Source organism: Podarcis cretensis (genome assembly GCF_951804945.1).
Source record: "Podarcis cretensis genome assembly, chromosome: 4".
NCBI classification, from domain to species: domain Eukaryota; kingdom Metazoa; phylum Chordata; class Lepidosauria; order Squamata; family Lacertidae; genus Podarcis; species Podarcis cretensis.
Window position 1 is genome coordinate 7,270,321 of NC_137173.1, and position 24,301 is coordinate 7,294,621.

Here is a 24,301-nt window from a genome sequence, read left to right on the forward strand (position 1 = left end):
ATAGCTGCCTGAAGCCCACGGAGCGCAGCGCGAACTCCCGCTGTGCTCCAGGGTCTTCAGGCGGCTTCAGCGAAAGAAACGCAAAGCCTCCGGAGCACGGGGGGAGCTCTCCCTCTGCGCTTCGGAGGCTTCGTGTTGCTATCGCTGAAGCCAAGGAGCCTGCATTCACTCCATAGGACGCACACACATTTCCCCTTAATTTTTGGAGGGGGAAAAGTGTGTCCTATAGAGCGAAAAATACGGTATTATCGCTTGCCTTTTGCCCTAAGATGTAGGGGTGGTTTACAACAATTTAAACCACCCAGTTCAACACAGTTTAAATCAGAGGTCGGGAAATTAAGGCCTGCGGGCCGGATGCGGCCCGCCGAGCTCGTTAATTCGGACCACAAACCTTGCGGACCCTGCCACCCGCTAGGTCAGTCCCCGTGCTAAACTGGCGCGGCGTGGAGCCTTCTGATTGGCTGCTGAAGACAAGGCGGCTGCGGCGTGAGTGGCAGTGGTGGGCAGTCCTTTCGGGAGGGGATGCTTTGGGGAGAGGGTGGGTCTGGCCCCCCACAAGGTCTGAGGGACAGTGGACCAGCCCCCACCTGAAAAAGTTTGCTGACCCCCGGTTTAAATCAACCAACAATCACCAAAATAGGATGTGTGTTAAAAAATATGTGTATTAGATATCAAGGCCAAGTAGAGAGTGTTTCTGAAACCTTTCTTTGAAAGGAGTCCTGGGCAGCAGACAACAAGCAATAAAGCGATAAACACATTAAAAAAGAGAAAACTTTCAAGCATCTTTTTTTTTAAAAAAACCCAATACTGATGCAGAGCGGGGAAGATCTCTACTATGAGGTTTGCTGAGAGTGAAAGGTCTTCAGCTGGCACTGAAAAGACAACAGAGATGTCACCTGCCTAATATTCAAGGGGAGGGGAGTTCCAAAGGCTAGGCGCCATGACACTAGGACCCTCGTACCTACAGGACCGCATCTCCCAGTATGCCCCATGGAGGACCTTAACGTCGATAAATAGCAACACCCTAGAGGTCCCTAAGGAAGTCAGATTAGCCTCAACCAGAGCCAGGGCCTTTTCAACTCTGGCTCCAGCCTGGTGGAACGCTCTGCCTCATGAGACCAGGGCCCTGCAGGATCTGATTTCTTTCCACAGGGCCTGTAAGACAGAGTTGTTCCGCCTGGCCTTTGGCTTGGAGTCAATCTGATTCCCTCCCCCTCTTTCTTTTTTCCTTTTTCCTCCTGTGATGAGGCTGCATTTTAATGTTTTAATGTTGTATTTTAAGCTTGTTTTTAAGTTGTATTCATTATTCAGCTTGTTTTTATTATTGGTTGTTAGCTGCCTTGGCTGGAGAGGGCGGGGTATAAATAAAATTTATTATTATTATTATTATTATTATTATTATTATTAAAGACCCAATTCCCACATTGTTTGAAGCGAACCTCCATTGTTTGCTTGAGGCCCTCACTTGCAGAGTACAGTGGGTATATAAGAGGTGAGCCGATCTTCCGTGGTCCCAAGCACTCTACGGCTTTGGCCATTCCAGCCGCAGCTCTCCTGTGGATTCGGCTCGCGGCAATTTCAGCTGTTCCGTTTCTTCCCGAGCAGTTGCCACCCAGCCATATTGAGGGTGGCAAACCAGGTCCTAAGGCCCCTGCGCAACTTGAGCTTCACTTTCACTGGGACGTTGCGGTGGCGTCAGGGAAGGAGCCCTGGGAGGAAAGGCTCTCGTGCCACTGCGGTAACATCTAAAGGGCACTTCTGTTACGAAACGCTTCAAGGCAAGGAAGATGGATGTGATGTGTAGTAAAAAAGACAGCAGCGAATTAGTCATCGCGGCAATGCATTTGCCTTTCCTTTTTTTAAAAAAAGAAGCAGCCAAAAGAACCGCCCCCCCAAATCCACAGTCAAGAGCCTTCGCATGAGAAGCCAAGTGCGCATTTCTTCCTTTGACTTGGCTGTGTCCTCATTAGAATTCTGTGTGCCGTTGCTGGTTCTATAAATAACACTCAAAAGAGACGTTTGATTGCCAGAATCCTGTACACCCCACAGCGGCATGGGCTTTACATACTATTAGCGAATCGTTGGCGTCTCCGGCATTAACTGCAACCATTTTTAATTAAGCTGATTTAGTAGCAGAATTGCAACGCTGATGAAAATGAGAGGTTGGAACAAATAGTTATTTATTCCAGCACGGTGGTAATGACTGTTGAAATAGATGATTCTAATTAACTTCGAGGAGGAGGCTTCATAAATTTATAAAGGGGAGGCAAAAATCCCAGACACGTCCCATAGCTACTCAGGGTGCCCATGGAGTTGGGTAGAAGAGGGGTCACATCCTGCAAGCACTTCTGTGGGGCGGGTGATTGCTTTCCTAGTCGTCCAGTGGCTGCATTTTAATAGGACTTGGGGTTTGTCTACTCACCTGAAAAGTGCTTTGGTTATTGGGCAAGAAGAACTGCTGGCGGACTGGGCAGAAGACCTTGAAGAGCATCGTCTGTCCCCCTGCAATATACCCCTTTTGTTGCTTCCAGGGGAGCAGAACCAGGAGCCACACTAGTTCAGCACTGGGACTGAAAACATCTGGCTCAGCAAACTTTTTCAGCAGGGGGCTGAGAAGGCAATTGGGCCGGATCCGGCCCCCTGGCCTTATTAGTTTGCCTATCCATGATTCTGGCAATGGGGGCTGGTGATGAGGGTCTGTTCTGGCAGCAAAAAGAGTTCCTTGTACAGTGGTGCCTCGCAAGACGAAATTCATCCGTTCCGTGAGGCTCTTCGTCTAGCGGTTTTTTCGTCTTGCGAAGCAAGCCCATTGACAGCTTAGCGGATTAGCGCTATTAGCGGTTTAGCGGCTTTTAGCGGATCAGCTGTTAAGCAGCTTAGCAGCTTAGGAAAAGGGGAAAAAAGGGGAAAAACCCGCAGGAACTCGCAAGACATTTCATCTTGCGAAGCAAGCCCATAGGGAAATTCGTTTTGCGAAGCGCCTCCAAAACGGAAAACCCTTTCATCTAGCGGGTTTTCCGTCTGGCGAGGCGTTCGTCTTGCGGGGCACCACTGTTACTGCTTCTTCTCTCTGCCCCCCCCCCCCAGCCTCCAACATCCTTTGCCTCTGAGGGCTTTAGCAGCAGTCATAATCATCATCATCATCATCATCATCAGTTATTATTTGTACCCCGCCCATTTGCCTGGGTTTCCCCAGCCACTCTGGGCGGTTCCCAACAAGGATTAAAAATACACCAATGGTTGGGGTATGTAGTAAACTGGGGCAGGGACCCTGAAGAACCCCCCCCCCCAGCATGGTTGAATACTAATAGCGGCACCTGGTTTTCTGGATTCCTTCGGGCCAAAACAAATTATATGTAAAGTGTATTATTGTTGTTTTCCTGTATCTGGTGATGTTTTTAAAATCACAGTAAAGGTAAAGCGACCCCTGACTTTTTGGGGGGTGGGTAGGAATCATGATGAGGAGCATGGTGTGTGTATATTTGTGAGGGGGATATGGAGGGAAGAAATGGGATAGTTAATGGTTTCCCCCTCTGCTCAGTCCTAATGAAAATCTCCTTTTCACAGCTGCTATTTCTCCCTAGGAGAAAACTTCACCAAACATTCTGATTCGGTTATCATGGACCACTTGTGAGAACTGTTAGGGTTGAAAAGATGTATACAGGTGTCGTAATTCATTTATTTTTTTAAATCCTCATTTTTTGCACATGGAGTATTTTAGAAACCGGGGGCAACTGTCAGGTAAGGGGCTGTTTGTATGTCTTTATGTTTACTTGCCTTTTGCAGAAAGTAAGGAGGTGGTGCAGAATCTGAGTCCCTGCTGACCTGTCGTCCTTTTATTGCTTTTAATCACTGCATTCTCTCTCTCTTTGCACAGATATTTGCTGTTTGACTTTCCCCTCATCTCTCTTCTCAGGTTATCCTGCTGGATATCCCACCACTGCCCCCACCTACAACCCAAATATGTACCCGACCACCAGCCCAGGCTATGCCCCAGGTAAACGGAGTTTTCTATTTTCCAGTTAGCCACATTTGGCGGTATGTACTTCCTGGTTTGTAAGCCACGTGTTGTGGCTCTTGTGTCTGTGTGTTTTTCATCAGATCTTTCATTCTCTCAGCACCATTAACAGACCTGCCATTATCAGCATGTCTTTTTTTTACAAAATGTCAGGTGCTTTCTCACAGTAAGAACTGCATGCACTATGTAGCTTAACCAAGTATACATGGCAATGCCGCCTGGTTTCTTTGATTGCTGGTTGTCTGTACAGTGATACCTCAGCTTACAGATGCTTCAGGTTGCGCGTTTTCGGTGAACCCGGAAGTACTGCGCATGCGCAGAAGCACTAAATCTCACTTTGCGCATGCGCAGAAGTGCCAAATTGTGACCTGCGCATGCACATGTGCAGACATGGCGCTGCAGGTTACGAACATGCCTCCCGCACGGATCACGTTCGCAACCTGAGCGTCCACTGTATTCTGAAAATGGGAAGCAGGAATGTACAAATGCAGTTGAAAAGTGCCATAATTTGGTGGTAGTTCAGTGTAGACTGCTAAATGGACCAATGGTTTGGGTCAGTACAAGGCAGCTGCCTTAGTTCCATGATATAGCTTCCATTGAAGCAGGATGTGGGAGGGTCTACCCCCCCAAAAAAGGAGTTTAAGAAAGGGTAAAGATTGGGAACCACCAATACTAAGCTTTAAATTACAGACGTCCGGAAATATGTTGTTCCCTGCATTATTCTTGCACATTCCATCATTCCTACAAGTGGCAAGACCTTACAGATAAGTCAAGTGAACTGAATTACTCAAAATGGATTCTGACTTGAAGCTATATATAGTAACAATATTTTTTTAAAAACCACTTCATTTGGCTCATTTGCATATGAGAACTTTCTAAAAGGTGAGCGCCTTTCCCCCTACAAAGGCGCGTTTTAAAAGGGAGATTTTAACCTATATTTTCCTATATTTCTGTGCTTGCTGGAAAGAGATGCAAAGCAGGTTAAAGCAATTCATACAATATTGATCAAACAAACTTAATGTGAGCCTGACTGTCAGGAAATCTTGTTCTAACCTTTTAGCTCAGGGGCCCAAAATGTGTGTGTCAGGAACTTTGCAGGCAGAATGAATGTTTGATAAAATTGCCTATATTTTAATAAAAGATGGGTAAAGAATCCTTCTACCTCCAGCAGCTCCCTTAATTAAAACCTAATAATGTATCTGTTCCTCTTTAGGTTTCTTGCTTTCTGTGGAGGGTTTTTTTTTGGGGGGGGCGGGTATCTGCTTTGCGATTTCCATATAAGTCTACATTTAATTTCCACAGGGGCCAGTTCCTCCTAGATCCATTTCTATTAATAATACAGCAGATGATAATGCAGGTCATCCATTATATTAGCGCCCACCCAGAAGAATCATAGAATCATAGAGTTGGAAGAGACCACAAGGGCCATCGAGTCCAAACCCCTGCCAAGCAGGAAACACCATCAGAGCACTCCTGACATATGGTTGTCAAGCCTCTGCTTAAAGACCTCCAAAGAAGGAGACTCCACCACACACCTTGGCAGCAAATTCCACTGTCGAACAGCTCTTACTGTCAGGAAGTTCTTCCTAATGTTTAGGTGGAATCTTCTTTCTTGTAGTTTGGATCCATTGCTCCGTGTCCGCTTCTCTGGAGCAGCAGAAAACAACCTTTCTCCCTCCTCTATGTGACATCCTTTTATATATTTGAACATGGCTATCATATCACCCCTTAACCTCCTCTTCTCCAGGCTAAACATGCCCAGCTCCCTTAGCCGTTCTTCATAAGGCATCGTTTCCAGGCCTTTGACCATTTTGGTTGCCCTCCTCTGGACACGTTCCAGTTTGTCAGTGTCCTTCTTGAACTGTGGTGCCCAGAACTGGACACAGTACTCCAGGTGAGGTCTGACCAGAGCAGAAGACAGTGGCACTATTACTTCCCTTGATCTAGATGCTATACTCCTATTGATGCAGCCCAGAAGAGATGTTTGCTAAACTCCAACCACAAAATTGGCTGCGATTGGCTTGAGGTTTCCTTCTCTCTCCATTGCATGTGCTCCCCCCTATTTGATACTGCATCAATAATAATAATAATAATAATATAATATTTTTTTATTTATACCCCGCCCTTCCCAGTTTAGAAACCGGGCTCAGGGTAGCTAACAGCAAATATAAAACATTGATTAAAATGCGACTTTAAAACAGCAGAAAATACAACATAAAATGCAGCATCATATCAATAAAATCCAAAATCCAGGGGTCATTTTGGGGGGGGGGGACAAAACCCCAGTCAGTAGACATCAAATGATCACCAGGGCTAACTGGCCAAATTGATCCTACTAGGGCCAGCAAGGAGACCAGGAAAGAGTTTAAATGTAGGGTCCCAGAAAGGGTTTCTTCATAGAAGAGGAAAGGGAATAGAGGGTCAGGCTAATTCAGATTGAAGGCCAGGCGGAATAGCTCTGTCTTACAGGCCCTGTGGAAGGAAATCAAGTCCTGCAGGGCCCTAGTCTCATGGGACAGAGCATTCCACCAGGTCGGAGCCAACACTGAAAAGGCCCTGGTCCTAGTGGAGGATAGTCCTTAGGGTCCGGGACCTTTAAGCTGTTATTACTCATGGACCTTAGGGTCCTCTGTGGGACATACCAGGAGAGGCGGTCCCATAAGTACGAGGGTCCTAGGCCGCATAGGGCTTTAAACCTGACCCTGTACTCCACCAGGAGCCAGTGCAGCTGGAAAAGCACTGAGTGAATATGCTCCCATGGCAGGGACCCAATGAGGAGCCTCTCTGCAGCATTCTGCACCTGCTGGAGTTTCTGGGACAGTTTCAAGGGCAGCCCCGTGTAGAGCGAATTACAGTAGTCAAGCCTGGAGATGACTATCGCATGGATCGCTGTGGCCAGGTCAGGGCAGGAAAGGTAAGGGACCAAATGATCCCAACTGATGATGGTTTTGAAGGGACGCGTGTGGCGCTGTGGGTTAAACCACAGAGCCTAGGACTTGCCGATCAGAAGGTCGGCAGTTCGAATCCCCGCGACTGGGTGAGCTCCCGTTGCTTGGATCTGCTCCTGCCAACCTAGCAGTTCGAAAGGACGTCAAAGTGCAAGTAGATAAATAGGTATCGCTCCGGCGGGAAGGTAAATGGCGTTTCTGTGCGCTGCTCTGGTTCACCAGAAGCGGCTTAGTCATTCTGGCCACATGACCTGGAAGCTGTACACCAGGTCCCTCGGCCAGTAAAGCAAGATGAGCGCCGCAACCCCAGAGTCGGTCACGACTCAACCTAATGGTCAGGGGTCCCTTTACCTTTACTTTAAATGGCACTGAGATCTTTGGCTTGCTGCTGCCCTTCCTCAGGTAACGCCACCATAGTAAGAGCAGGGCCAGCACAAGCCAAGTAGTCTCCATAGTGCTTACAGGAGCATCTTCCAGGCTCGTTGGCTTCCTGCACTTCTGATACAGTCTTCAGTCTGCAAACCATGCTGGTATTTTTTCCCCCTACCAGTGTTGTAAGATTTTTCTTTTATTTTGAGACAGGCACTTGGGGCCAGGATTAAGCTTTTAATTGGGGGTGAGGATTTGTGACATGTTATGCTTAGCCTGATGTTTATATATTTGTATTGCACCCGAAGCCCTAAGGAAGGAATACAGTGGTGCCCCGCAAGACGAATGCCTCGCAGGACGAAAAACCCGCTAGACGAAAGGGTTTTCCGTTTTGGAGGTGCTTCGCAAAACGAATTTCCTATGGGCTTGCTTTGCAAGACGAAAATGTCTTGCGAGTTCCTGCGGGTTTTTTCCCCTCCCCCCCCTTTTTCTAAGCCGCTAAGCCGCTTATCAGCTGATCCGCTAAGCTGATAAGCCGCTAAAAGCCGCTAAACCGCTAATAGTGCTAATCCGCTAAGCCGTCAATGGGCTTGCTTCGCAAGACGAAAAAACTGCTAGACGAAGAGAATCGCGGAACGGATTCTTTTCGTCTTGCGAGGCACCACTGTATACCCAAAGTTGAAATAAATTGGCTCATTTGAACTTTTGTCAACTCATTCCTTAGGGCTTGGGGAGGAACATGCTTGTCTAGAGTTAATTCATTAAAAATACATTTGCTTAGTCCTGGTTTGACTCCCCAGTTAGCAGTTCCATCTGTGATGAATGTGGAGCTTCCACAACTGAGTGCAATTTACCTGAAATCAGTGGTTTACTAGAATCTCGAAGGCCCCTTGATACTTCTTTAGAGGCATTCGTTAACTTTATTTATTAATTGGTTGTGTTTATATCCCACTTTTTCTCCAAGGAGCTCAAGGTGCCATACATGGTCCTGCCCCCTCATTTAATCCCCTCATCAACCCTGTTAGGTAGGATAGGCTGAGAGGCAGCGACTGGCCTGAGGTCATCCAGCTAGCTTCATGGCCAAGTGGCAATTTGAACCCTGGTCCCCCAGCTCCAAATCTGACACTCTAACCCAGCGGTTCTCAACCTGCAGGTCCCCAGATGTTGTTGGACTACAACTCCCATCATCCGTAGCTAGCAAGGCCAGAGCTCAGGGATGATGGGAGTTGTAGTCCAACAACATCTGGGGACCCACAGGTTGAGAACCACTGTTCTAACCACTACACTACACTGACACTGATTTTACTGAATATATATATATATATATATATAGCTGTCCTATAACACAATATCTCTGGGAAGCACCTGAGCCTCTGGACCAGGGTGGGAAACCTGTGGCTCTCCTGATGTTGAGGTATGGTTCCTTGACGCCATACCATCCTAGCTGGGGCCGATGGGAGTGTGTGATGGTGTTTGTCTGTTCCACCAGTATTTCTTGCTAAAACTGGGCTGCCAGTTGTCTTGTGGCTATTCCTCTCCACCTTTCAACTGCTGTGATGTCCTGGAATGTTACTTCTTATGGCTAAGAGGAAATTATGAGAAACGAGGGCAGTGGAAGAGCAGTTTGTCTGGAAAAAACCTTCACTTGGGATTTAGGGGGTGGCGTTGCAGGTTTTGGACAGATAAAGGAGCTTTGAAAATGGGGAAACTATAGTGAGGTGGGGGGAAATGATATTTGAGTGTGGGTGGCTGAATTTCATATATTGATTTTTTAACTAGCCAGCCAAATCTTTGACTGCAGGTCTCTAGTGGTGTATATCTATATTCCATTCTCCTTGCTGTGTATAAACAAAGGCCTTACACAGGACTGTTTAAAGAAAGCCATGCATGAAATAACTTCTTCCCCAACTGTTCTACATTTCAGACTTTTTGCTCTATTGGATTTCAGCTAAGTAGTATTTTATCGGTGTCTCGAGCTTGTTCAGTTTTGGCAAGCGAGTCACTCGAAGGTCAGGCAGGTCTTTATTTCCTTGAAGGAGCCGTTGTGATGTTGAGATGCTCAACGCCTTTGCGAGAGATCCAGCTGCCATTTTGCCAGCCTGGCCCCTGTGTTATATCCTGCACTGGGAATACTGGGATTGGAGAACTCACTCCCGAGTCTGTGTGGCTATCAGGGAGAAGTTGAGAATGGATGAGTGGAGGCATCGAAACTGAGTTGGTGGGCTAGGCATAGCAGTGAATCAGGATTTGGGGGGCGGGGATGAAAGCAAAAGAGAAGGACTTGAATGGGAGATGTTACGAGGCAATGATGTGTGTGGCTTCAAGTAGTCTTCCCCCCCACCCTGACAGCCTCCAGTTCCCACCAGCCCCAGCCAGCATGGTCAGCGCTCAGGGATGATGGGAGTTGTAATCCGTAAGAACCTGGAGCAGGGCACCACGTTGAAGAAGGTAGACCAAGAGCAGGGATGGGTAACCTGCGGCCCACCGGGTGTTTATTTATTTGTTAAATTTATACAAGATCTCAGGGCGGTTCACAGAATAAAATACGAAATAAAAATGTTGTTGGACTACAACTCCCATCATCCCTAGCCACTCTGATAGGAGCTGGAATCTGACAGCGTCCGGAGGGCCACAGGTCCCATCTTCCCTGGCTAAGGGGACAAAGGGTTGGCCAGAGAGGAGGGAATAATTTTGCCGCTGTGGTGAGCCCTGCAAAGTGGGCATGAAGATGTTACCTTCTCGCCTGAAGTTACTGTAAAGGCCAGTGAGAGTGAGGATATTCTTTCTTGTAGGGAGTGTCTTCGCACTTAGCTTTGTGGCAAATTTCAGGGGCACCGTGGTGGGGAGAGGCTCTTGCTGGGGAGCCTCCCTCTGCCAGGAACCTGCTTCACAGCAAGATCTGTTAATGCGGCCCATTCTATCAAAAGGGGCTATTTTCTCCTGCATGTCTGAATGTGCAGTCATGCTAGCAGTGGACTGCTGGAAAGTGCTAGGAATTCAGACAAGTAAATGAAACTCAGCCACTTTCTGCTATGCTATACTCTGGCTGCATTTCCTATACTCTTAATGTTTTCCCTTCCCTGCTTGATGCGAACTACTAAAGGTAAAGGGGCTCCTGACCATTAGGTCCAGTCGTAGCCGACTCTGGGGTTGCGGCGCTCATCTTGCTTTATTGGCCGAGGGAGCCGGCGTACAGCTTCCGGGTCATGTGGCCAGCAGGACTAAGCCACTTCTGGTGAACCAGGGCAACGCACGGAAACGCTGTTTACCTTCCTGCCAGAGTGGTATCTATTTATCTACTTGCCCTGGCGTGCTTTTGAACTGCTAGGTTGGCAGGAGCTGGGACCGAGCAACGGGAGCTCACCCCGTCACGGGGATTCAAACCGCCAACCTTCTGATCGGCAAGACCTAGGCTCTGTGGTTTAACCCACAGCGCCACCCGCATCCCTTGAAATGCAAACTACTACCTTCCCCTAAAAGAAGCACCTTCTCTGGACCTTCTCCAGGTACCCCCCCCCCTTCTGAAATCAGGTGGTCAGGGATAGGGCCTTCTCTCTGGTGGCCCCTCCCCATTTGTGAAATACCCTCCTTGGAGAGCCTATGAGACTCACTTTAATGACCGAGTGCCAGGTTGAAACATTTTTTTATAAATATGGGCTGAGCATTTGATGGATCATTCGTTTTATTACTACTCATCTGCTCAGTTTTAAGGTAGGATTTAACGGGTGGGGCAGAATTTTATTTTTGAAGTTCCATTCATTTTTATTCTTTGCAAGCCATGCTGAAGTCTTTTTAAAAAACCCACAAAGCTGGAAGGCAGGACATAGATTTTAAGTAGAATGAAATGCAATGAATTCATATTTCTGATGACTGCTGTTCACAAAGGGCAGCTTCACACTTGCACAATTGTTGCACGATCGCTGCAAAAGCAAGCGATAACTTCCATTTGCGAACGGGCAATCCCAGTAGAGACGCATAGGATTTACACGTCGCCTCAGATGCCATCCTTTCCAGCGGGCACAGCTGAGCAGCCAGTCATGAAATGATGGGCATGCAAACTGCATGCTCAAACCACAGTCCTGAAGCAAAAGCTCAAGGTTTTGCCCCTCGCGTTCTTCAGTGTATGGGAGGTCGTCTTGCCGCGGAGGATAGCTGGCTGAAAACAAGGCTGGGAGGGCATTGGAGTCTTTGCTTTGTGCATGAAAGGACAGCACAGCCAGTCAGAAAATTGAAAACAAAACACGCACACACCCTAGTGGATGAACACACCAATGCTTGAACTGCACGCCAGGGGAGCCTACAGCCAGGGAGAAGATTGTATGCAACAGCAACAAAAAGGTGGCATTTGCACAAGCAACATCCTGAACACAATCACAATACTGATGGATGTGCTTTCAGCGAGGAGGATTGCATTTTCCAGATGGGTAGCGTGGCACACCCTGTGCTGGGAAAATGTTATACCCCTCCATTGGCACATCACTCAGGAGCAGCATCTGAGCTATGTTCATGTTCACTGCAAAACACTAATGTTTCAGAAATGTGCTCAGTTATTAGCCTTTTTTCAATATTCTCAGAAGCCAGAAACCTTTTCCCCCACTATATTTTCCCCTCTGTCTGTGTGCAAGCACAGCCTTGAGAAGAGCTCAAAAAGCTTTGCCGACAATAGAGATCAAACCTGTGAAAAGCCAGCTTTCGCTTACGTCTGCCTCAGTGAACGGAGAGCTCCCTTCCACGTCTTGTGAGCCCACCTTCTCGGAGCTGCCTGCCTTGTCCCTAACCTCCTGTTTCTCGCACCCCTGTTGCATCTCCCCACCGACACAAAACTGCCCATAGTGAAAAGCCCAGACCATTAGCGAATCCACTACTGTTGGGGAACACAGAAGGGTGGGAGGAGGTATGTAGAAATAAGTAGGGCATCTTTCCAGAATTGCGCTGTCCATTACGGCTTCAAAGGGGACGCACGTGCCATTGTTCAAGTAACAGTTTAGAAAGATAGGAGAAGAGAGGCAATGAGAAGGATCGGGGGGCGGCGTTGCTGAACATCGCTTTACGGGTGCTGCTTGGTTGTTTCTGTAAAATGGCTACCGTATTTTTCGCTCTATAAGATGCACTTTTCCCCTCCTAAAAAGTAAGGGGAAATGTGTGTGCGTCTTATGGAGCGAATGCAGGCAAGAGGCTCTGCTCAGCGCTCCCATTAAAGAGCCGCGTGGAGCGTTTGTGCGGCTCTTGTGTGCCCCCATGAGCCGCACACATACTCCTCGTGCTCTTTAAAGGGAGCATGGCTGCGCACAGCCTCTCCCGGGCAGGGGATGAAGGCTCCCTTTGCCCGGGAGAGGCTGCACACGGCTATCCCATAAGTCAGGACAGCCTGGCTTCTGGGATTCAGATTTCCGCCCCCCCCCCTTGTTTTCCTCTTCCAAAAACTAGGTGTGTCTTATGGTCTGGTGCGTCTTATAGAGTGAAAAATACGGTGCTTCGCTGTTGCGTTATTCACCCATTTCCCACCATGACATTGATAAATACAGTGGTGCCCCGCAAGACGAACGCCTCGCAAGACGGAAAACCCGCTAGACGAAAGGGTTTTCCGTTTTGGAGGTGCTTCGCAAAACGAATTTCCCTATGGGCTTGCTTCGCAAGACGAAATGTCTTGCGAGTTCCTGCGGGTTCCCTCCCCCCTTTTCCCCCTTTTCCTAAGCAGCTAAGCTGCTTATCAGCTGATCCGCTGATAAGCCGCTTATCCGCTGATCCGCTAAAAGCCACTAAACCGCTAATAGCGCTAATCCGCTAAGCTGTCAATGGGCTTGCTTCGCAAGACGAAAAATACCGCTATACGAAGAGCCTCACGAAACGGATTAATTTCGTCTTGCGAGGCACCACTGTATTCTTACGAAGTTTCCTTTTGCAAAATCATACCATTGGCCCATCTATGCTTCAAGCCAGAAGTGGACCACATTTTTCACCCCTGTTGGTGAGGCGTGGGGACACACATAGTAGCAGGGGACCAGGCTGGAGTCAAAAGTGGATGAGGCACCTCTTTTTCTTTCTGCCCCCTCTGTCTCCTCTTCCTCCTCTCTTTCTGCTTTCCTTCCTCCCTTCTGCTACCACCTTCCCCCCATTGCCCTGCTCCTTGCCACCCTCGTGAGATTGAGCCAAGGGCGGTCTGTATATGTTGTAAACAAAAATCTGCCCTTTTCCCTTATGGGGTATCCAAGAACCCATATAGAGTCCTTACGTAGGTTCCCTATTAGGAGGAGAAAATAACAGAGGCCAACCAGAGAATATTGAGAAGCAAAGCAGCTAGTAAGCCTGATCTTTGTTGATCTGTTGCAACAGGGTCCTCACTCCCCACACGCAGGAGGGAGGAGGAACCCAGAACAATGGCACGCAAGGCCTTATATAGACTTTTGAAATTGCCATCCTGTTGATCAAGACCACCCCCTGAAACATCATACATACATCACAGAAAGGGCGGTCTACAGCAGAAATCTGAGTGCTTTGTTTACCTCCTGTCTGCCAGGTTACCTGTTTAATGGTCACTGATTGGATTGCCTGGGGTGCCTGGCCAGTCTTTTGTAATGATAAATACTGTACTTAGTTCCTGAGCCAGGTCACAGGCTCCCACCCTATTCATATCTTAAATGTGCCCTTAAGACAGGATTTGTAAAGGAAAAGGCAATGGGGAGGCTTTTCCATTTTCCTTTGACCTTGCAGAGAAAACATTTGGTCAGTTTGGGAATAAAAAATGGCTTCAGGTCGGTCTTCCTGTGCTGATCTATGTACGTGCTTGGTTGGTACACTTATGAACATTTAGCATATATCTAAGACCTCGAAATTCCTATCACATATATCCCAGGGACCACAGGTTGCTCACCTGTGCTTTCAGCGGAGATGCCAGCACCCAAAACTGGCACCATCACGTCGTAGGCCTTGCTGCTTCTCTTTCTCCGTGTTCCCAGTGGCTGCAGGAGAGGTGATGGACGGGCCCCCTCCATGTCAGGATAGGAATTCTCGTGATGGATAGAAGCGGAGAAAAAGAGAGCGAGAGAAGTGGGGGACTGCAAGTGCGGAGGAGAAGAATAGTGTGAAGGTGGGCGAGGAAGTAACTGACCTGCCCAACCATCTCTTCCTTTTCTCAGTGTCCACTTCTGCAAAATATTCTGTATCTCCCTCCTCCCACCGCAGGCAATTAGGCAATTTGAGCCAGCGAAATACCCCCTGCGTCCCAGTTTCAGATTCCCACTTCCTAGACAGCCCCAAATCGGCCACAACCTTTAATTGATGCCTCAGACAACTGCTTATAACAATCACCTGCTGTGCAAGATAAAATTATTTTGAACCAATCTCTCAGAACAGGTTCAGCTGTCCCTTTATATGCCTTATGTCACCGCAGTGAAGGGGACGGCTGAACTTCACGAAAAAGTGGTTTTGGGGGTTTGTTTTTTTACAATGGATGCTTGCACCTTCATCATTGTGTTTGCCCCCTCGCTGTTTGTCCCATTTGTAACATCTTCTCTTCTGTCTTCACTCAAGCGACACTTCTGATGAAACAGGCCTGGCCTCAGACATCATCCTCTGAGGGTACCTTTCACCTCCCAGTGGACACTGGGACCGAGAACAGAACTTACCAAGCTTCATCAGCAGCATTCAGTAAATAGAACTTTATACTTCTGGGGATTTTTTTTTCCTGGTGGTTTTTCTTTCTCTCTCTCTGTGTGTGTATGTCTGTGTTTCTTTCTTGATTTGGGATGGGGTTGTATTGCCTGCTTTGCATTTATTATTATTATTATTATTATTATTATTATTATTATTATTATCGTCATTATTATTATTTTTGCAAGTTGCCAGGTCAGGAGCAGTTTTCAGGGCTCAAACCTGAGACCTAGCAAGGGCTCCCAGGTCAAAGCATGCTACAATCAGAAAACACATTACAGTGGTATCTTGGGTTATGAACTTAATTTGTTCCAGAGGTCCCTTCTTAACCTGAAACCGTTCTTAACCTGAGGCGCACTTTCGCTAATGGGGTATCCCACTGCCGCTGCACTGCTGCTGCTGCTGCACGATTTCTGTTCTCATCCTAGGGCAGAGTTCTTAACCCAAGGTAAAGCTATGGTTTTCCCAGTAGTGATGTATGGAAGTGAGAGCTGGACCATAAAGAAGGCTGATCGCCGAAGAATTGATGCTTTTGAATTATGGTGCTGGAGGAGACTCTTGAGAGTCCCATGGACTGCAAGAAGATCAAACCCATCCATTCTGAAGGAAATCAGCCCTGAGTGCTCACTGGAAGGACAGATTGTGAAGCTGAGGCTCCAGTACTTTGGCCACCTCATGAGAAGAGAAGACTCCCTGGAAAAGACCCTGATGTTGGGAAAGATGGAGGGCACAAGGAGAAGGGGGCGACAGAGGACGAGATGGTTGGATAGTGTTTTCGAGGTTACCAGCATGAGTCTGACCAAGCTGCGGGGGGCAGTGGAGGACAGGAGTGCCTGGCGTTCTCTGGTCCAGGGGGTCACGAAGAGTCGGACACGACTAAACGACTAAACAACAACAAACTATTTTTGGGATAGCAGAGTCTGTAACCTGAAGTGTTTGTAACCCGAGGTGCCACTGTACAGTTATGAAGCCCCCTCCTCCCATTTTGGAGACAGGAAATTGGTTTGGTTTGGTTTTTTAATAGTTTTTAAATAGTTTCATTCACTTTGAGGGGTGAGTGCAGCCCGTCACATTAAGGCTAAGAGGGGGCAGTCCTCACATTGGTGGACTGCTACTTCCATCTGTCACAGCCATTGTGGCTGATGGTTAGGGATGAAAGTAGTCAAATAACTTCTGGGAGTCCACAGATTCCCCACCACTACATAAAGCCTTCATTATCACTGTGCAGAAGAGAGCCCAGGATGCAACAACTTTTGCAGATGCTTCAGGGCTTGGCTAATGTAGCCCAGGCTGTGTAATAAACTAAAATCTGCCCTTATTCCTTTATGGGGGACACAAGAGCTCTTATAGAGTCCTTTGCAGGTTCTCCATCAGTAGGAGAAAATAACAGAGGCCAACCAGAGAATATTGAGAAGCAAAGCAGCTAGTAAGCCTGATCTTTATCGAACTGTTGCAACAGGGTGCTCCCCTCACACACAGGAGGATGGAGGAGGACCCCGAACCAAGGTGTGTCTGCCCTTATATAGACATTTTTAATTGTCCGCCCTGGAGTCCAAGACCACCCCCGGAAACACCATACATACATCACAGAAGGGGTGTAGCCCAAGACCACCACCCCAGATACATAATACCTACATCACAGAAGAGAGGGTCTACAACAGAAATCTGAGTGTGTTGTTTATCTCCTGTCCGGCAAGTTACCTGTTAATGGTTACTTGATTGGATACCCTGGGGAGCCTGGCCAGTCTTTTGTAATGACAAAAACTTAGTTCCTGAGCCAGGTCACAGGCTCACCCTATTCATACACAGACATACCCTTAAGACAGGATTTGGGAACAAAAAAACAATGGGGAGGCTCCCCCACCTCCTCCCTCCTTGCAGAAAAAACATTTGGTCCTCCTCTGCTGCTCCAGACATGTGGTCCACACATCTATGTATTGGCTTAGTTGGTACATTTATGAACTATATATATGATCTTATTTTTTTATAATTTCAGCTGGTCAACCCACCCAAAGATTTGCTGTATCATTTTGTACCGGCTGAAGTTCTTTAAATAGGTTGTAGTCTTTGGGTTGGTAGTTGCATACAAATACAGATTTGGGCTAGTTCCCAGAGATTTGTAGGGTAGAAGGCACACAGTGCCTCTGTGACAAGACCCATCACAGTATCTTGTAGTTTATCTGCTTTGCTGTAAGCCTGTGCAGCGCATTGTCATTTTGAAAATGGACGTGCTTGCACTCCCTCTGGGTTTTTAAGCTGTGGGTTGACGGTAGTCCAAGCGAGGTGTGCTTCTGTTCCTCTGGCAAGTTGCGTCTGTGTGTGCGTTGGTCATGGTTATTGGGTACAGTGCAGAGGAGGACGTTTCTGGGAGTTCTGGTCTGAGAGATTTGTGAGATTCTGGCTTTAAACTGGAAGGCAGCTTTCAGTTGATGTAGAAAAATTGGGGTTTGGCTTTTGCTGCCCACCTCCCCAAAGGACTGAGTATCCTAAGTCCATGATCGGTCAGAGATGAATGGATGGAAGCGGGATCCAGAGAAAAGCAAAAGCTGATCTTTATTTTTTGTTGCAACAGAGTTTCCTCCCCTCCTTGCAAGAGAGACCAAGAACAAAATGTGCAGGAACCTTTAAAGACTTTGAATTTGCCCAACCGGTTAGCCAGAGACCACCCAAAAAGCATCCTACATACCTCACAGAAGGAGGTGGTCTTCTTTGAGAGTGTTGCTTCTCTCCTGTCTGGCAAGGTAAAGGTAAAGGGACCCCTGACCATTAGGTCCAGTCGTGGCTGATTCTGTGGTTGCAGCGCTTGTCTCGCTTTATTGGCTGAGGGAGCCGGCGTACAGCTTCTGGGTCATGTGGTCAGCATGACTAAGCCGCTTCTGGCGAACCAGAGCAGTGCATGGAAACACCGTTTACCTTCCCACCGGAGAGGTACCTATTTATCTACTTGCACTTGACATGCTTTCGAACTGCTAGGTTGGCAGGAGCAGGGACCGAGCAACAGGAGCTCACCCTGTTGCGGGGATTCGAGCCGCCAACCTTCTGATCGGCAAGCCCTAGGTTCTGTGGTTTAACCCACAGCGCCACCTGCGTCCCTCAGTCTGTCAAGGTACCTGATTGCATTAACTGTGCAGCCTGGCCATTCCTTTGAGATGGTAAATACTTTGGTTCCTGAATCCCTTATTTACAAACTTACACCTATTGATAGACTGCTTAGCTTAAACTTGCCAGGCTGGATTTGCCCCCTACATTCCAGGCAGTTTATTAACTGGATTTGCAAATGAAAGACAATTGGAAACCTTTCCCCATCTCCTTCCTCCACCTGCAAAAGAATATTTGAGGTCATTTTGGGAGAGTCAAAATGGCTTCAGGATTGTTCTGTTTCTGTGTCTGCGATGTGAGGGCACCCCAAATTTTTACAACACCGTATTGCTGTGATTCATATCCCAGAATGGTTTGCCTGTGGCGAGATCCATGTGGCACTCAGTCTTATGAAGAATGCAACATGGTTTAGGGTTCAGTTTAGGGTTCAGTTTAGGGTTAAACACAGTTTTAACAATGTCCATAAGTGACTGTGGAGGCCAATTCTGGATCCACACGTCCTTCCACAGTGGGGACATTGGTTTCCGGGCAGGAGTTGATCACGGTGAGGGTTTGCCAAGCGTGCCTTCCTCTTAGCACATTTCTCCCTTGCGTCCTGAGTTCGTGTCTTCAAAGCCCATGACACCTTCGGAAAAGGCTGTTCTCCAATTGGAGCGCTTGCAGGCCAGTGTTTCCCAGTTGTCGGTGTTTATACTACATTTTTTTTATTACCAACCTGATAAGCCTAAACTGATAGCTTTTAGCTGTGCTTGGATATTTGGTTGACAAATGCAACCTTAAGAGGTCTTTCTCCCCCACCCACCCCTAAAAACCCATTGTTTGCTAATTATTCTCTGCGAGAAAACCTTCCTGTGGTTTTGCGTAGACGTCCCAGATTGCTCTTTTCAGGCAAGGTTGCTGCTTTCTATTTTTCTGCATGTTTGCAAAGAGCAAGTCCTTGCTCTGTTTTTAATAGGAGCCGAGCAGATGCAAGGCTTCTGTCAATAATGCAAATGGGCCTGTAGAGAGAGCAGAGGTGCATACAAAGCTATCAGAGAAATCTCTGCTAGGCTAAGGTGACCTTTGGTGATACAGGACAGCCTAGTCTCTGCATGGAGTTCAGAGATCTCCCTTCCCTACTTGCTCAGCTTGCTTTGAACTCTCCCCTGCCACTTTGACCCTGTTCAGCAGGTGTGGCTGCTTAGAGCCGAGTCCTTTGTCTAAAAGGAGCTCCTGTTAATTTCAGATGTGAAGGAGAGAATAAGGCAGGTCTGGTGCTGTGTGTTTGCTTTGCTTACAGGCTAAGGCAGGCCAATTAATGACTCTGCTTGCAGCCTCCTCCTGCCAAGTCTGTGTGCCTGGAAACATAAGTGTTGGAAGGGTGCCTGTTTTTAATCACGCAGAGTCTGCCACCAACAAAACCCGAGTCCTCAAATAATAACATTGGGTGGCATGCATGTTGTACCTGGAAGAAAGCATCATGTCAGATGCCTCTGCTAGCTGGCCTGCGCTTACATGCCCCAGGCCATCTGGAGCAGCCCTTGCAATATTTATTTATTTAGAAAACCAACCCTCCCCTCCAGAGCATTTGCTTCCATCAGTGCAGAGTGCAATAATAAAAAACGAACCCATTCGACAAAAGAAATAAACCAGCGCTGTGAAAATGGAAGCAGTGGAAGAACGTGCCTTCTCTCTCCTTGTGGTCTGCATTGCATGGGTTGAAATTATGAATGGGGGTGGTGGTTGGTGAATGTGTGTGCTCTGAACGGCCTCGGTCCAGTATACCTGAAGGAGCGTCTCCACCCCCATCGTTCTGCCTGGACACTGAGGTCCAGTCCTGAGGGCCTTCTGGCAGTTCCCTCACTGCGAGAAACCAAGTTACAGGGAACCAGGCAGAGGGCCTTCTCAGTAGTGGCGCCCGACCTGTGGAACGCCCTCCCACCAGATGACAAAGAGGAAAACAACTACCAGACTTTTAGAAGACATCTGAAGGCAGCCCTGTTTAGGGAAGCTTTTAATGTTTAATAGATTATTGTATTTTAATATTATGTTGGAAGCCGCCCAGAGTGGCTGGGAAAACCCAGCCAGATGGGCAGGGTATAAATAATAAATTATTATTATTATTATTATTATTATTATTATTATTATTTATTATTAGAAATTCAGAATACGGTAGCCCACATCTTGATTTGGTTTCATTGGGGAATTAGTGGGATGAAAGAGAGTCGTTAACTTCTAGCAAGTTTGAGGACTTGCCTCTCTCTTCATCCTGGATTCCAGTAGTGTTGGCAAATAGCTGTCCCAGGAATGTGACTGAAGAGTGGTGTGGAAATACTTACGATAAATAAAATAGCAGGAATGGTAGTTCGGCAATGTCTGGGCCAAAGGTTCCCCCCATTTTTGTGGGAACATTCAGGGATACAGGAGAGGATATATTGTCTGATTATATCCTTTTCCAACTTGTGTTAACAAGTTCACAATTTAGCAAAGTAACATTCCCCCTTTTAAACTTGCAGAAGATGCGTTTGCTCAGGCTCGCTAAAGCCACTATAATAACTGTTCTAGTATTTCCCCCTTATTCCCTCATAAAAGATAAGACATGACAGTCTTCTATAAAAGTATAAAAAGGTTTACTCACATACCATTCTGTTCACAATAGGATCCCAGAAGGCAGACTTAGCTTAGAAAAGTAACATATACCTGGAAACTATCTCATAATAAGACAGTCCCTTTGTCCTCTCTTGGCTAGAGCCAAGAGAGCAACTTTGGCTAAGCAGAGGTTGCTTCTTTGATGCATGTAGTCAAGAGAGAGAGAGATGGCTGCCCTGCCCTGTCGTTACCTGCACAGGTGAGGCCACGCCTATTTCTAGTCACATGCAGAGGAAGTCTGTCCCAGCCCAGAAGGAAACAGGAAGTTTACCTGCTGGCTAGACAAACATTCCCCATGTGTAAACATGTTCACTCTAGGAATGTTGTACTTGACTGCTCTTGTGTTTCACATCCCACAATTTTTTGAGGGGGGTGGGGATGAGGGTGGACTCAGGAGAGAAGCTGTGCAGCTCAGGCACAAGCCAGGATCCCAAGAAGCACAAAGCTCATTCTCTGAGCCTAGAGAGTTGGTTTTTTCATCCCATGCTGCTCACCAAATGCTCTTCAAACTGTGAAGGGTGGAGGAGATTTGAAACTAGTTTGTGATACAGCATGGAGCCTACGGGGCAAGCGGGGAGATAGGAGGGAGAAGCCAAACATTGCACCTGGGCTAGCACAAGCTCCCACTGTTAGCCTAAGCAGTCTTTGGATCCTGGTAAATACGCTGTGGTAGTCATTGTACTGAAAAAACAATGCTGAAAGCTCAATGCCCAAGTGCTCCGCTCCAGTCCTGGCTGCATGTGGAGTTGCACAAAATCCCACTTGCAAACCTGGTAATCACCGAGGTTCTGATCCTGCCCCTGTTCCTGCCACTCGATACACCATTATTTGGCCTTTGTTGTGTTAACCTCTGTATAAGCCCCATGCCGTGCAGAGAAGTAGCAGCGGCACCCACTCTGGGTTCCTAAGTGGTTTTTGCCTTGTCTTCTAATTATGCCGCTGATGGCACACACTGCAACAGATGCTTTGTTAAATACCTCTGTCTTGGAATAGCCCACTCAGTTTGTTCTAGGATACTAATAGCACCTCCCTGACAGTGTGCAGCTGTGCTCAGAGAAACACTGCCCGTTTTCGTGGCGGCAGGATTAATCCAGCCCAAGAGGCTTCTCATGCCCGAAATCTCAAAATTGGTTTGTTAACGCTGGGTCTGACTCTGAGGTCAGTGAAAAGGAAGGCAATTATGTGCCTCTTGGAGGAAATTACTGTATTTGCCATCTGTTTCCTGCAGTTCAGCGTTCTTTCGCCTCGCTATCAGATTTTGGATGAATTTTTGCATTTGCACAATTGAGCACATAATGGACATGAACTGGACGCCTTCGTCACCCTCCGGGGGGTGGGGGGTGGAAAGCAGCACTTAGCTAATTTGGGGCACGTTTTCAAGTCCGCTTAACTCTTGTTAGCTGCTGTATTGCTATGAAACATCATTTTGTGCTTTGGGCCTCTTTTTTTAAGAACACTAACAGTCACATTCTTATGGATGCAGCAGTTGCTTTTGGGGCTGTTTGGAATAAGACCTGCCTCTTTCTGAGAAAGCCAGAAACAAGCCAGGTGGTTGGTGAAAACTGCTTAACCTTCCAGATTGACGGGCCTTGCTTTTTGTTTCTCAACAGGGTATACTGCTGGAACGCCCTACAAGGTCCCTCCCACCCAGAGCAACAGCGCACCTCCTCCCTATTCTCCATCTCCAAATCCTTACCAAACCGCTATGTACCCCATCCGAAGTGCCTATCCGCAGCAGAACCTGTATGCCCAAGTGAGTACAACCAGCAGCCGTGCTGATGTCAAACAGCAAGAACAAAAACAAGAGCCTAAAAGCGACCGCTGTTTAGTAACTCTGCTAATTCAAGCGTAGAAAATGAAATTTAATTTAATTGGAAAAATCTGAACGTTCTATGTCATGCCTAAAACACGGCAATTTGGCAGACCTCCCTTGGGAAGATACAGTGGTACCTCAGGTTAAGTACTTAATTCGTTCCAGAGGTCCGTTCTTAACCTGAAATTGTTCTTAACCTGAGGCACCACTTTAGCTAATAGGGCCTCCTGCTGCTGCTGCCACGCCGCCGGAGCACGATTTCTGTTCTCATCCTGAAGCAAAGTTCAAAGTTGCTTCATCCTGAGGCAAAGAACTATTTCTGGGTTAGTGGAGTCTGTAACCTGAAGCGTATGTAACCTGAAGCATATGTTACCCGAGGTACCACTGTATTCTGTAATGATGGTGCCATCATTAGGAGCATAAGAAGAGTGCTGTTGGGTCTGAACAGAGGCCCAGCTAGTCTAGCATCTGTTTATCACAGTGGCCATTCAGATGCCTCTTCTGGGAAGCTCTTAAGCAGGAACTAAGGCAACAGCACTCTCCCCACCTGTAATTCCAAGCACTCAGTGTTCAGTGCTGGAGGTAGTTCCCAGCCATCATGGCTAGTCGTCATTGATAGTTTTATCCTCTGTGAATTTGTCTCTTTAAATAGGCCTCTGAATCAGCTAGGATGGCTGCTGAATTTTTGGATGACAAGACGGGGGGGGGGGTCAAAGGTGTGCTAAAAGAGGAAAAGCCTGCAGAGAAGCTGAATGAATTATTTGCATCTGTCTCCACAGTGGAAGGTGTAGGGGAGATCCCCCTACCTGAAGCAACTTTCTTAGGAAAGGGAAGCCTCAGCAACTGAGGCTAATAGTTGTGAGATGAGATGAGATTCCTGGCCTCGCTGACTAACTGAAAAGGAACAGATCCCTGGGTCTGGATGGTATCCACTGAAGACTCAGAATGTGAAATTGCCTACCTTTTAACCAAAACGCACAAACTTGTCCCTCTATGGCTGAAGACTGGAAAGTGGGCACCGTATCGCCAGTTTTTAAAAGGGAGGACAATGCTGGAAATTACAGGCTGGTTAGCATATTACGGCAAAGCTCAAATTGGAGCATGATTAAGAATAAGTTACTAAGCATGTAGAAGGACAAGCCTGGCTTCTGCAAGGCGAAATCCAGTCTTCCTCACTCTTTGAGAGTGTCAACAAGCATACAGATAAAGGTGATCTAGTTGGCATTTTGTACCTCACCAAAGATTGCTTAGTAAGCTTAGCAGTTAAAGGATAAGAGCAGAGGCTGTATTAAAGGTAAAGGTAAAGGGACCCCTGGCCATTAGGTCCAGTCGTGACTGACTCTGGGGCTGCAGCGCTCATCTTGCTCTATAGGCCGAGGGAGCCAGCGTTTGTCCACAGACAGCTTCCGGGTGATGTGGCCAGCAGGACTAAGCCGCTTCTGGCGAACCAGAGCAACACACGGAAACGCTGTTTACCTTCCCGCCGGAAGGTACTTGCACTTTGATGTGCTTTTAAACTGCTAGGTTGGCAGGAGCAGGGACCGAGCAATGGGAGCTCACCCTGTCGCGGGGATTCAAACCGCCAACCTTCTGATCGGCAAGTCCTAGGGTCTGAGGTTTAGACCACAGTGCCACCCGCTGTCCCTATAGACTGTCTTACGGATCAGTAACTGGTTAAAGAATAGGAGGCAGGGATGGAGGGATAGAAGAAGTGGGGTTCCTCAAAGATCATTTTTGGTGCTTTCTAATGTTGTTCATGAATGTCCAGAAGTTATG

The 24,301-nt window shown here is 47.4% G+C and overlaps 1 protein-coding gene across 6 annotated transcripts in view; it reads left to right on the plus strand.

Moving 5' to 3' along the window:
• The window catches only part of FAM168A (family with sequence similarity 168 member A), a 183,257-nt gene that overhangs the window by 144,540 nt on the left and 14,416 nt on the right, over positions 1–24,301 (plus strand). For 4 of the 6 annotated variants that reach the window (XM_079974157.1, XM_079974160.1, XM_079974158.1 and 1 more), the window contains 3 exons: positions 3,917–3,997; positions 14,866–14,982; positions 22,323–22,465. In XM_079974157.1, coding sequence (XP_079830283.1) covers positions 3,917–3,997; positions 14,866–14,982; positions 22,323–22,465 — 341 coding nt within the window. The remainder of the gene's footprint in view (positions 1–3,916; positions 3,998–14,865; positions 14,983–22,322; positions 22,466–24,301) is intronic. The other 2 variants (XM_079974161.1, XM_079974162.1) reach the window with 1 other exon arrangement.